Below are 12,273 nucleotides of genomic sequence, written 5' to 3'. Positions count from 1 at the left end.
GTAATGTTAAGGACTACTGCCATCAGTGATAATGCTCAGGAATTTGTGGTCCGTGACTCTTACCGTCCAGCAGCATCCCGAAGTGCAAAACTTGCAGGTATTCCTTTTCCCTCATGAAGCCTGAGAGGGGAGTTGCCCAACCTTCAGATAAAACTTGCACCCACTGCAGATCCAGCTACAAGAGAACAAATCAAGAGCAAGGTAATGGCTATCTCCAACAAGAGAATCACACCAACAGCTATCAAGGCATTTAATAGCCTTACCTTTGCCGTGCCCCCATGATTAACCTACGGCAGAACCACCGCTGATCGGAAACGTAACTGAACCAGCTACATAAATATCATAGCTATTGGTCTAGGTTTGAATCTGGTTGCACTGTGGTAAGACACTTCACACAGATCTGCCATCATCTGCAAGATTTAAGTCAGGTGGAATGCAGAGTTATGCAGGGCAGATTTGATGGACTGAATGGCCTAATCCTGCTCCTATGTTTATGCCTTGTGGAATCCTTGCCATCTGCCTGGATAACCAAGGCTCCCACAATACTCAAGAAGCTCAATATTATCTAGGACACATAAACTGATTTGATTGGCAGCTCCGATCATACCATAAGCTCACTTCCTCCATTACCCACTACAATGTGTACTATTTACCACAATTCCTCACCTAGTCTTCAACATCACCTACTAAACCTGCCAGCTCTGTTGGTAACGTGTTCATCCATTACATTAAAGCAATTGTCTGTTAGATAAAAGGAATTCTCTCTGTTTGGGTGGGTTGTTTATTACCTAAGAGCAGCCCTCACAGAAATTTTATTCGGACTGTTATATAGATAAGTGAAAGTGCAGAGAATGGAGGGATATGGGCCATATGCAGGCAAAAGGGATTAGTGTAATTAGGCATTATTAGCTTGTTTCATTTGACACAACATCATGGTCTGAATGGCCTGTTTTTTTTCTATGTTCTGTATTAAATCATAGTTTCAGTCTATTTCCTTTCAATTTTTTTTTACGAAGACTTCAAAGACACTTTTCAAGATTTCCCCCTCAGCAGGACAGTTATAACACTAAACTCTGCTTAAATCCAGAGCCAATGTTTTCCATCTATACATCATCTCATTTAAACTCACTAGGCTGCAAATTATAATGCATAAGAAAGCTTTTATGCTATTGTGGAGTGTCATAGGAAGTCTTAAGGGTGCCATAAGACGGGAATGGGAAATCAAGTGCTATGTTGGATCGGGTCCTGTGCAATGAGACAGTTAAAATTGGTGATTTTGTAGTTAGGGATCCTCTTGGAAAGTTTGATCACAGTATAATTGAGTTTCTCATACAAATAGAGGGTGCAATGGTTCAATCTAAAACCAATATATTATCACTAAACAAGGGAGACTACAATGGGATGATGGAGGAGCTGGATAGGGTAGATTGGGAACACAGGCTATATGGTGTGATGATTGAGAAACACTTTCAAAAAGATTTTTCACAGTTCTCAATTTAGTATATTCCAGTTAAAAGCAAAGACAGTAAGGCCGGGGAAGCCAGCCATGGATAACTAAAGAAATAAAGGAAGGCATGTATAAAAAGTCACCAAGAGTAGTGGGAAACTGTAAGATTGGGAAAACTGTAAAAAGCAACAAAGAACCACTAGGCGAGCAATGAAGAAAGGGAAGCTAGATTATGAGAAAAAACTAGCACAACATATAAAAATGGATAGTAAAAGTTTTTATAAGTATTTAAACTGGAAAAGGGTGGCTAAAGTGAACACAGGTCCCTTGGAGGATGAGAAGGAGGAATTGATATTGGGTAATGAGGAAATGGCAGAGGCTTTGAATGACTATCTTGTGTTGGTCTTCATGGTGGAGGACATGCTTAATATGCCAAAGAGAGATGTTATGGATGCGATGGGAGATGAGGACTTCGATGCAATAGCAATCACTAAAGTAGTGCTGAGCAAACTTGTTGGCTTGAAGATAGCTAAGTCTCCTGGTCCTGTGAGAATGCATCCCAGGGAACTGAAAGAAATGGCAAAGGATATAGTAGAGGCTTCGGTGATAATTTACCAAAATTCTCTGGACTCTGGGGAGGTCCTGACGGATTGGAAGAAGGCGAATGTCATGCCACTGTCCAGAAAAAGATGTAGGCAAAAGGCAGGTATAAATAGGCCAGTTAGTTTAACATCTGTAGCTGGGAAAATGCTTGAAGCTATCATTAAATAATAAATAGCGAGGCATCTGGAAAGAAATGGATCCATCAGGCAGACACAGCATGGATTCAGCAAAGGCAGGTCCTGTTTGACACACTTACTGGAGTTCTTTGAGGATATAATGAGTGCAGTGGGTAGAAAGGAACAGATGGGTGTTATTTACTTGGATTTCCAGAAGGCATTTGCTAAGGTGACACAGAAAAAGGCTTACCTATAAGAGAAGGATGCACAAAGTTGGGGGTGATGTATTAGCATGGATAGAGGATTGGCTAACCAACAGAAAACAGAAAGATGGGACACATGGGTCTTTCTCTGGTTGGCAATCAGTGGTGAGTGGTGAGCCTCAGGGGTCGGTGCTAGGCCCGCAACTGTTCACGATATACATTAACGATCTGGAAGAGGGGGTCCTAAGTGTAGTGTATCTAAGTTTGTTGATGACACTAAATTGAGTGGAAACACAAATTATGCAGAGGATACAGAGAGTCTTCAGAGAGATATAGATAGGTTAGGTGAGTGGGCAAAGGTCTGGTAGATGCAGTACAATGTTGGTAAATGCGAGGTCATCCACATTGGAAGGAAAAATGGAAGATCAGATTGTCACTTAAACGGTGAAAAGTTGCAGCAAGCCACTGTGCAGAGGGACTTGGGAGAGCTTGTGCCTGACTCGCAAAAGGTTGGTTTGCAGGTGCAGCAGGCTATCAAGAAGGCAAATGGGATGTTGGCCTTCATTGCTAGAGGGATTGAATTTAAGAGCAGGGAGGTTATGTTGCAACTGTACAGGGTACTGGTGAGGCCGCACCCTGAGTACTGTGTGTAGTTCTGGCCTCCTTACTTGAGGAAGGATATGCTGGCTTCGGAGATGGAGCAGAGGAGGTTCACCAGGGTGATTCCAGAGATGAGGGGGTTAGACTGTGAGGAAAGATTGAGGTCCCTGGGACCGTACTCGCTGGAATTCAGAAGGATTAGAAATCTTATAGAAATATATAAAATTATGAAAGGGACAGATAAGATAGAGGCAGGAAAGTTGTTTCCACTGGTAGGTGAGACCAGAACCAGGGGACATAGCCTGAAGATTCGTGGGATTAGATTTAGGATGGAGATGAGGAGGACCTGCTTTTCCAAGAAAGTAGTGAATCTGTGGAATTCTCTGCCCAGTGAAGCAGTGGAGGCTACCTCAGTAAATATATTTAAGACCAGGTTGGATAGATTGTTACATAGTAGGGGAATTAAGGGTTTACGGGGAAAAGGCAGGTAGGTGGAGTTGAGTCCATGGTCAGATCAGCCATGATCTTATTGAATGGTGCAGCAGGCTCGACAGGCCAGGGGGCCTATTCCTGCTCCTATTTCTTATGTTCTTATGATGGGATTGGGGCAGGGGGATGGAAAGGCAGTGGGAGAATCTTGGAATTGGTGTGAAGATTACAAGAAGGAGACATTTTGGGCTCAGCAAACCAGATGTGATGGGAGTCAATCCTTGAGTATTGGAGATGTCGATGATGATGTCCCTCAGGTAGGGAGATGATTGCGGGCAGTTGGTAGTTAGTTGTCTAACAGGTAGGTCTTTGGTCAGTCAGGAAGATGACCAACTCACGGAGGTGTGGTAGGGGTATAAACAGAATTGAAGGCCGATGATGTGAAGAAACATGCTTGCAGTACACAAATTCACACTTACAAAAGTGTTAGCACATATCCGTCAAACTTTGTACACACATTACTGTTGGCCTTGTGACAGCAATCACCAATAGTAGTGATTTCAAGCCTCTGAATGCTCCAATCCGGCAAGCTGCCACATGTTTGAGGAGAACCATTCCTGAGAGGAAGCAACCGGCTGAAGGGAGTCCGGATTCATCATTCTTCTGTGCCTCGGCTTATCTAGTTGCTCCGCTACGTGCAATTGGAGCAACACGGGCAAACTTGAAAGTCAAAGTTATTGTCATATGCACAAGTGCATGTATGCGCAGGGGCAATAAAAGACTTACTTACAGCAGCATCACAGGCACATAGCATCAGATACACAACATTCACATACAAGCATAAAGTAAACATCAATTACACAAGAAAGAACACAAATAGAACAAAAAAATACCAAGTCCATTGCAGGCAAAGTGGTTATAATGTTACTGTATCTAAGTGGTGATTAGGGTTGTACAGGTTGGTTCAAGAGTCAAATGGTTGAAGGGAAGTAGCTGTTCCTGAACCTAGTGGTGAGGGACTTTCGGCTTCTGTACCTCTTGCCAGACAGCAGTAGTGAGAAGATGGCATGACACACATGGTAGGGATCTTTGGTGACAGAAGTTGCCTTTTTGAGGCAGATACTGTATGGTGGGGAAGGATGTGTCAGTGAGCCACGCTGAAGTAAATTATTTTAGGAGCAGGATGACAAGTATTACCTGTGTTATCTGCAGTGCGGGCAGAACCTGGGCTGCTTTTTGTGCCTTGTCCAGCTTGTTTTCCAAAACAAAGAGTTCCTTCACTTCTTCATTTGCGGCAGGAGGAACAATGCCCTTTAGAGAAACGATAGACATATCTGTCACACAGTCTGTTGGCCCACCTCCCAGGAAGTCAGAATGCTTCTCATTAATGTGCCTTTCAAGGTGGATTTTGTATACATGTCCGTGGAGAGTGAGACCATTTAATGATTGTAATTAAGGTGCTTACTCTTTTATAATAAAATACCATCTCACAGGCCACAATCAACATTATTAGTGTGGTATCTGCTGCTCCAGGACTTTCTTAAAGAGAAAGCTGCGAGACCCACATCAGAGCCACAGAATTTGCTGTCCCTTCACACACCCCACTCCCTTACCGAGTACCTGTTTAGTTTACGTGAATCTGCTGTTGTAAGCTTACTCTCTAAAACAATCCCAGCCTTAAACAGCAAAGCCCCAAGTGTTGACAGGGGTTTACATGATATAATGCTGTCAAATGAGGGCCCAGAAGAAGTCTGACAAAATACGTGAGAGCTAGCTACTGTACACTATGCATCAGGTTTAGTTTGTTGTCCAACCCACCAAACTGTGGCTAGTTCTGAATGTACAATACCTGCACATTCAGAATCTATTAAAAATCAATGAAACAATCAAAAATTTAAAAAAAAGAACAATTAAAAACAAAAAGCATTTATCCAAACTCATTAATTCAAAAGATTGTACATTCATGATTATGATTTCTTCTTCTTACTTGAAATGAATGGAATTGCTCTATCTGTCTAACGTGCCACTATTCAGTCAATGAATCTCCCCCATGTTGCAGAAAAGGAACAAAGTGACTTGGCAGTCCTTGTGCAGGATTCCCTAAAAGCTAACCTGCAGGTTGATTCATTAGTAAGGAAGGCAAATGCAATGTTAGCATCCATTTTGAGAGAACTAGAATATAAAAGCAAGGAAGTAATGCAGAAGCTTTATAAGGCATTGGTCAGACTGCACCTGGAATATGATGAGAAGTTTTGTGCCCCCTATCTAAGGAAGGATGTGCAGATATCAGAGGAGTTCCAGAGAAGGTTCACAAGAATTATCCTGGGAGCAAAAGGGTTAATGCACGAGGAATGGATGAGGCTTTGGACCTGTACTTGCTGGCATTTAGAAGAATTTTAGTGGGGTGGGGGTCACGGTTTCAATGAAACCTGTTGAATGTTGGAAGGCCTGGACAGGAAGAACATGGAAGGATGTTTCCTATAGTGGGCGTGTTTAGGGCCGAAGTGAACAGCTTCAGAATAGAGCGACGTCCATTTAGAACAGATATGTGGAGGAATTTCTTTAGCCAGCGTGTGGTGAATCTGTGGAATTCATTGCCACAGACGGATGTGAAGGCCAAGTCATTGGGTATACTTAAAGAGGAGATTGATAGGTTCTTGATTAGTAAGGGTATCAAAGGTTATGGGGAGAGGCAGGAGAATGGGAGTTGAGAGGGAAAATATATCAACCACGATAGAATGATGGAGCAGATTCAATGAGTAGAATGGCCTAATTCTGCTCCTATGTCTTACAGCATCATTGTAGGAGAATTGCACAAGTTTCTGCTCTGATGCTAGACTTCATGTTCCCATGGGAACCCTGAACTTGATGGTGCTTAAGCAGAAATGTGATGGCAGATTGGCTACTAACTGTTCACCTTTTCCAGCAAGTAACAGCTGGTAACTCAACTGAATCAGCAGCTGGAAGTCCTGGTGAACTCACTACAGATTCTTGTGTTCTGTATTCTCATGTGGACACATTTGAACAGTTGGGCTTCTAAGCTTTCTCCTCCACGTTACCCTAGAATTTTGAAGGGTAGCTTCATTCCCTGAACAAGAGCTGAAGTGGAAACCTTGACTATTGATAATTAAGACTGCTTACATATTTGTTTATTTTACCATCTCATAGAGGTCCAAGACATAGGTTCACAAGCTCACTTCTCATTTGTTCTAAATGAATGAGTGGATGACCAGGGATATGGAAAGAAAGAGCAGATGTTACATATGTATGAGAATATCAATGGTCATGAGCACTGATGTATACAGTCAGTGTGTGAGTGCATGCACATTTGCAAACATGGATAGAAGGGGTCAGCTACAAGTTAGTAGGGGTGAGCTCTGAATTTCTGTTCCTAGGTGCATAGTCCCAACTACCCAGAACAAAGCCAGGAATTGAGGTGTTTGCCCTATAACTGTCTAATTTAAATCAAAATGAGGCAAAAAGTTCAAAGTTTAGTCATACTCTTGTTCTCTTGTTCTATCCACATTCTCCAAGGGCCTGTTTTGTCATTTTGTATATTCCCTCTCCCTTCCTTCTTGTTATATAGGAAAGTACTTAGAAACATCGGACCAAGAGGTATATTCCCTTTAATGGCTTCCTTCTCCCTTTAATGGTGTCACTTCCAAGCTTATTTTCTCTTATTACTTTCTGTAACCTTTTGACCCTTCCTAAACTTTCACAGTTCCCAAGAACGCCACATATTTTACATTACTCTAAGTCTTTTATTTTAGCTTAATACTGCCAAATATATCATTCACTGACCACAGGGAACTTAAGAGTCTTCAGCCAAAATAAATTCTGTTCCTTGAAGCTTTTTCATATTTATCATCGTTCTTGTTTGTACAGCTCTCGTTGCCCTTTAGGAAACTTTTGCTCACATCATATTGAAGGAACTCTTAAGAAACTCTTCGACAGGCCCATGGATGAAGGTCACGTAATGGTCAGTGTGTTACTATTACAGCTCGGAGTGCTCCAGAGTTCAGAGTTCAACTCTGGTCCTGTTCTGTAAGGAGTCTCTGTATATCCTCGCCATGGAAAGTGTGGGCAGCTGATTTCCTCCCACCTACCCAAATATGCACTGGGTAGGTTAATTGTCACTGTGAATTATCCTGTAATTAAGTTAGGGTTAATCGGGTTTGTTGGATGTGGCTCAAAGTGCTGCAAGGGCCTATTCCACACTATATCATTAAATAAATAAACAGGGAAATGGGAGAAGGGTTAGATTGATCTTAAAATAAATAGAAAGCTCAGTACAACGTTGTGGGCCGAAGGGCCTTTATTATGCTGTTATGTTCTATGTTCTAATTGTAAGGCCCTCAGAATATCACGAGGAGATGTTAAGTTGCTGTCCAAGTGAAAGAAACTTCCCCTCTCACTCTATTTACATTTCAGATAGAATCGTTGTGTATGTCCAGTCTTTGTTTTAGATTTTTAGACGCTGTTTTCCATATTATGCAAAGGGAAATGAAGCTGCCTATTCTTTGGGCTAACAGTGCACTTTAATTTAAATGGACATGAGTAAATGGATGATTGTGTTGAATTATTTGCAAACAGTTCCAGAGGAAGAGTGGGCGATGTTCTATATCTCTTGAATCTTGAAATGGCAAAGCATCTTATCCTTTATTTCTTGATGAAAGGCGCAAAGGGTATGAAAGGTATTTTTAATTTTAATGTTGGTACATGGAAGGAATTCAAAGAAGTAGCCTTTTAGAAAACAGTTCCCATCCTGTGCCAAACATAATACCCACTACAAAACAGCTCAAGGCTGAAAGTAAATGTGTTCTCAAAGTACTTACTGTATACATATGTCACCATATATAACTCTGAGATTCATTTTCTGACAAGAATTTACAGAACAAGGAAATACAATAGAATCTTATGAAAAAAACGATACATAAACAGAGATTGACAAACAACCAGTGTGGAAAGGAAGACAAATTATGCAAACAAAAATTATACTGGAAAATTAAAAAAAAATATTTGGGAGATTAGCTAAATTCTAAAATATCCATAATCCATTCACAGACAAGTAATCAAGACAAAACAGTTTTTTTCATTGTGACTTTCTTCGCTTTTCAATCAAAGGAAATATATGGAGTTTTCTTTGCTGGGGCACTGGGGAAACAATATCGGAGCTGTAAAGTGAGGTTTTATGCATGTACTATAGGCCAGAATGGCCTTGACCAGAGAAGACGGATTCTCATGGACATTAACTCCTGAAGGTAGCTTGGGATTTTAAATACAGTTTCACTAGTCCCATGTGATAATGGGTGTCGATGGAACAGAGAATTCTGTGGCTTCGCTAGTTGGCTAGGAAACCCCCAGTGACGGTCTCCGATTGTAGAAATATTAAGGTGTCACTTTCTTTGCAGGAACCCAGTTATAGATTCCAATGACACAGGAACTTTTCCACTTACCCTCTCTTCTAAGAGCTCCACCAGCTGTTGGATGCATTCATTCACAGATGTGAGGTTTGTTTTCAGCACCAACTCGGAACTTTCAGGCTTCTCATATTCTGAATCGATTCCAGTAAATCCTGAGCAAAGAGGCAACATGAACAGAGCTAAAACCACGATGCAAAAGATTGCTTTTACCAATACAGGTTTTTACATGTGTTGGATTGGGGTGTAGTATTGTTCTTTTCCTTGTACTTTACTTACTTTACTTTATTGTCACCAAACAATTAATACTAGAGCGTACAATCATCACAGCGATATTTGATTCTGCGCTTCACACTCCCTGAAGTACAAATCGAAGTAAATATAATAAAAATTTAAATTATAAATCATAATTAGAAAATAGAAAATGGAAAGTAAGGAAGTGCAAGTCAGGTCCGGATATTTGGAAGGTACGGCCCAGATCCGGGTCAGGATCTGTTCAGCAGTCTTACCACAGTTGGAAAGAAGCTGTTCCCAAATCTGGCCTTACAAATCCTCATGCTCCTGAACCTTCTCCCGGAGGGAAGTGGGACAAAAAGTGTGTTGGCTGGGTGGGTCATGTCCTTGATTATCCTGGCAGCACTGCTCCGACAGCGTGCAGTGTAAAGTGAGTCCAAGGATGGAAGATTGATTTGTGTGATGTGCTGGGCTAGGTTCACGATCTTCTGCAGCTTCTTCCGGTCTTGGACAGGACAACTTCCATACCAGGTTGTGATGCACCCTGGAAGAATGCTTTCTACAGTGCATCTATAAAAATTAGTGAGGGTTTTGGGGGACAGGCCAAATTTCTTCAGCTTTCTCGGGAAGTAAAGGCACTGGTGGGCCTTCTTGGCAGTGAACTCTGCTTGGTTAGACCAAGTCAGGTTATTTGTGATATTCACCCTGAGGAACTTAAAGCTTTTGACCTGTTCCACCTGCTCCTAACTCTCCATGAAGAAGCCCTGTGTGTGCAGTGCAGACTGAACTATCCTGAAGCCCACAACCATCTCTTTGGTCTTGTCCACGTTGAGATTCAAGTTGTTGTGCTCGCATCATTCTACCAGCCACTCTGCCTCTTCTCTGTATGCCATATCATTGTTGTTATTAATGAGACCCACCACTGTTATGTCATCAGTGCAGTCAGGGGTCATCAGCGTTAACAGCAGTGAGCTGAGCATGCAGTCCTGGGCAGTGACAGTGTTCAGTGTGCAAAATTAAGATGGTCTCACCACAGAAAATTAAGCTGCGAGTATTCTCAGTGGAGAAGCACATAAACAGCTGGCTGCCGATGATTCTAAATTAGTAACTTGCTGCGCCAAACATTCATAATACAAGGGAAAATTTATCTGGTTGTACAAAGTTTGTACTAGCACAAGAACATTTTCTATTAGTGTGAAATATTTATACCTTTTATCTCTCCAGCTCTGGCCCTCTTGTAAAGACCTTTCACATCACGACTTTCACAGATGTCTAAAGGAGCATCAACAAAGATTTCAAAAAACGGAAGGTTGGAGTTCTCATGAATCTTTCTTGCATTTTCACGATCCTGAAATACATTAAATTAATACTATTAGTCTATGATCTGGCTTTCAGAGGCTACTGATGCATTATTTCCTTGCTTTCTTTCTGCCAAGCTGTCTTAAAATCCTATAATAAAAGAACTATTATGTTCTAGTCAGCACATTGGCATTTATTCAGCTGTCTAATACATAAGGTTTTATTAATCATATTCAGAATCATATCAATGAATAGTCCAAATGACCATTGGACTAAATATGCTATTGTTAATAAATTCAACCATAATCCAATTATTTCTATTGTAATCAGTGTGTACTTTTGACATCTCCTTAATTTTTTATTAATAACATTAATGTGACACTTGTAAGGGTTTTAATAATGAAGTTATATATTTGTGTTATTATTAAAATAATAATAAACTGTCTGAAATTAAATACATAACTGAAAAATTAACTATCAGATTACTTCTTCCTGTTTAATAACTCCCCATTGAGGGAACCCAGATTTCTCCATGATCTAAAGCAGGTGTTCCCAACTTTTCTTACGCCATGGACCCGTACCTTTAACCGAGGTGTTGGTGGAGCCCAGTTTGGGAACCCTGATCCAGACAGAAGCCATTTGGCCCTTCAGGTTTATACTAACTCTCAGTGTGCTCTCATTAATCTTATTCCTTCCACTTATTTTTTCTTTCTTACCTCAATTCTTCCCTGCCTCTCTTTTCACTGGGGCCAATTTATTGTAGTTAATTATCTTTCAAACAAAGGACATCTTTAGAATGTGGGAAGGATCTGGGAGAATTCCACTTAGCCATGCAAACATGGAAACTCTGCACAGAGAAAATCAGAGGTTGGGATCAAACCCAAATGCCTTGATCTGTGAGGTAATAGACCCAGTCATGAAAACCCAAAGGTACACATACAATCACACCAATCAAACCGCTTTCATCATCATTTATTAAATGTAAATAAAAAGAAGATGATCCTGGCATTATTTAAGGAAACTTGATCTTTTGTAATATTGAAACTTGCTTCTGCAAAGTTGTGAAAAATGAAGTTAAATGGTATCGCTATTTGGCATAAAAAAAAAACCAGAATTTTTCTTTTTCAATTCATAACATACATTTCCTAACCCATCACTTAAAACTGTGGTCCCTAGTACCACAGTTCTGTCTTGTTCCATTTTCTGGTCACAATGGAGGTATCTTCTGTGATTCTGTGATGGCTCAGCTCTGCAGGCAACAGTATCAACATCCCACTTTTCATTGATTCCCCAAAGATGCATTGGCATATCCGTTCCCTCTGGAGAACCTGCCTTACAATCACAGTGATCCCAAGACTCTTGAGATTGAGTTTTGTTCCATTCTTGAGCTCTGTCTTGAGCTAGCAGACCTGCTATAATAACTTTTTGTTCATTTATCTACACAATGGAGATTAAAAATTAATTTACATAGTGGAACACAGCAGTGACAAGCAGCTTATTATTACCTTCGTAAATGGAGAGATGAAACTAGTGATACAGACAAGACCAGCATCTGCAAACAGTTTGGCCACCTCAGCGATACGCCGGATATTCTCCTCACGGTCCTCAGATGTAAAACTAAGGTTTCTGTTTAGTCCTTGCCTGATGTTATCTCCATCCAGAGAGTAACAAGGAATGCCATGGGTAACCAAGTATTCTTCCAGTGCAAACCCAATGGTGGTCTTTCCAGCTCCTGACAAACCTAAAGAGAGAAAAAACTAATGTTGATTCAGTGTGAATGGGCCTCTTAAAATTCCTATGCCTCTCAAGAGATATCAGCAGTAAGTAACGTCACGTTAACACATTTGAATTCCAAGGCTTCTTAATTAATAACTTTGCTTCATTATTTGTTCTGGAGAATAACACTATTTGGGAAGCAGAGA

At 40.9% G+C, this 12,273-nt stretch overlaps 1 protein-coding gene across 6 annotated transcripts in view; it reads right to left on the bottom strand.

Moving 5' to 3' along the window:
- The window catches only part of papss2b (3'-phosphoadenosine 5'-phosphosulfate synthase 2b), a 93,354-nt gene that overhangs the window by 34,546 nt on the left and 46,535 nt on the right, over nucleotides 1-12,273 (bottom strand). For all 6 annotated transcript variants that reach the window (XM_059947457.1, XM_059947455.1, XM_059947453.1 and 3 more), the window contains 5 exons: nucleotides 11,857-12,092; nucleotides 10,262-10,400; nucleotides 8,855-8,973; nucleotides 4,596-4,709; nucleotides 64-175 (listed from right to left, as the gene is read on the bottom strand). In XM_059947457.1, the coding sequence (XP_059803440.1) occupies nucleotides 64-175; nucleotides 4,596-4,709; nucleotides 8,855-8,973; nucleotides 10,262-10,400; nucleotides 11,857-12,092 (720 nt within the window). The remainder of the gene's footprint in view (nucleotides 1-63; nucleotides 176-4,595; nucleotides 4,710-8,854; nucleotides 8,974-10,261; nucleotides 10,401-11,856; nucleotides 12,093-12,273) is intronic.

Source organism: Hypanus sabinus, chromosome 22 (genome assembly GCF_030144855.1).
Source record: "Hypanus sabinus isolate sHypSab1 chromosome 22, sHypSab1.hap1, whole genome shotgun sequence".
Classification (NCBI taxonomy): Eukaryota; Metazoa; Chordata; class Chondrichthyes; order Myliobatiformes; family Dasyatidae; genus Hypanus; species Hypanus sabinus.
Note: the sequence above shows the minus strand (reverse complement) of the source record. Positions and strands in the feature narration are given on the sequence as shown.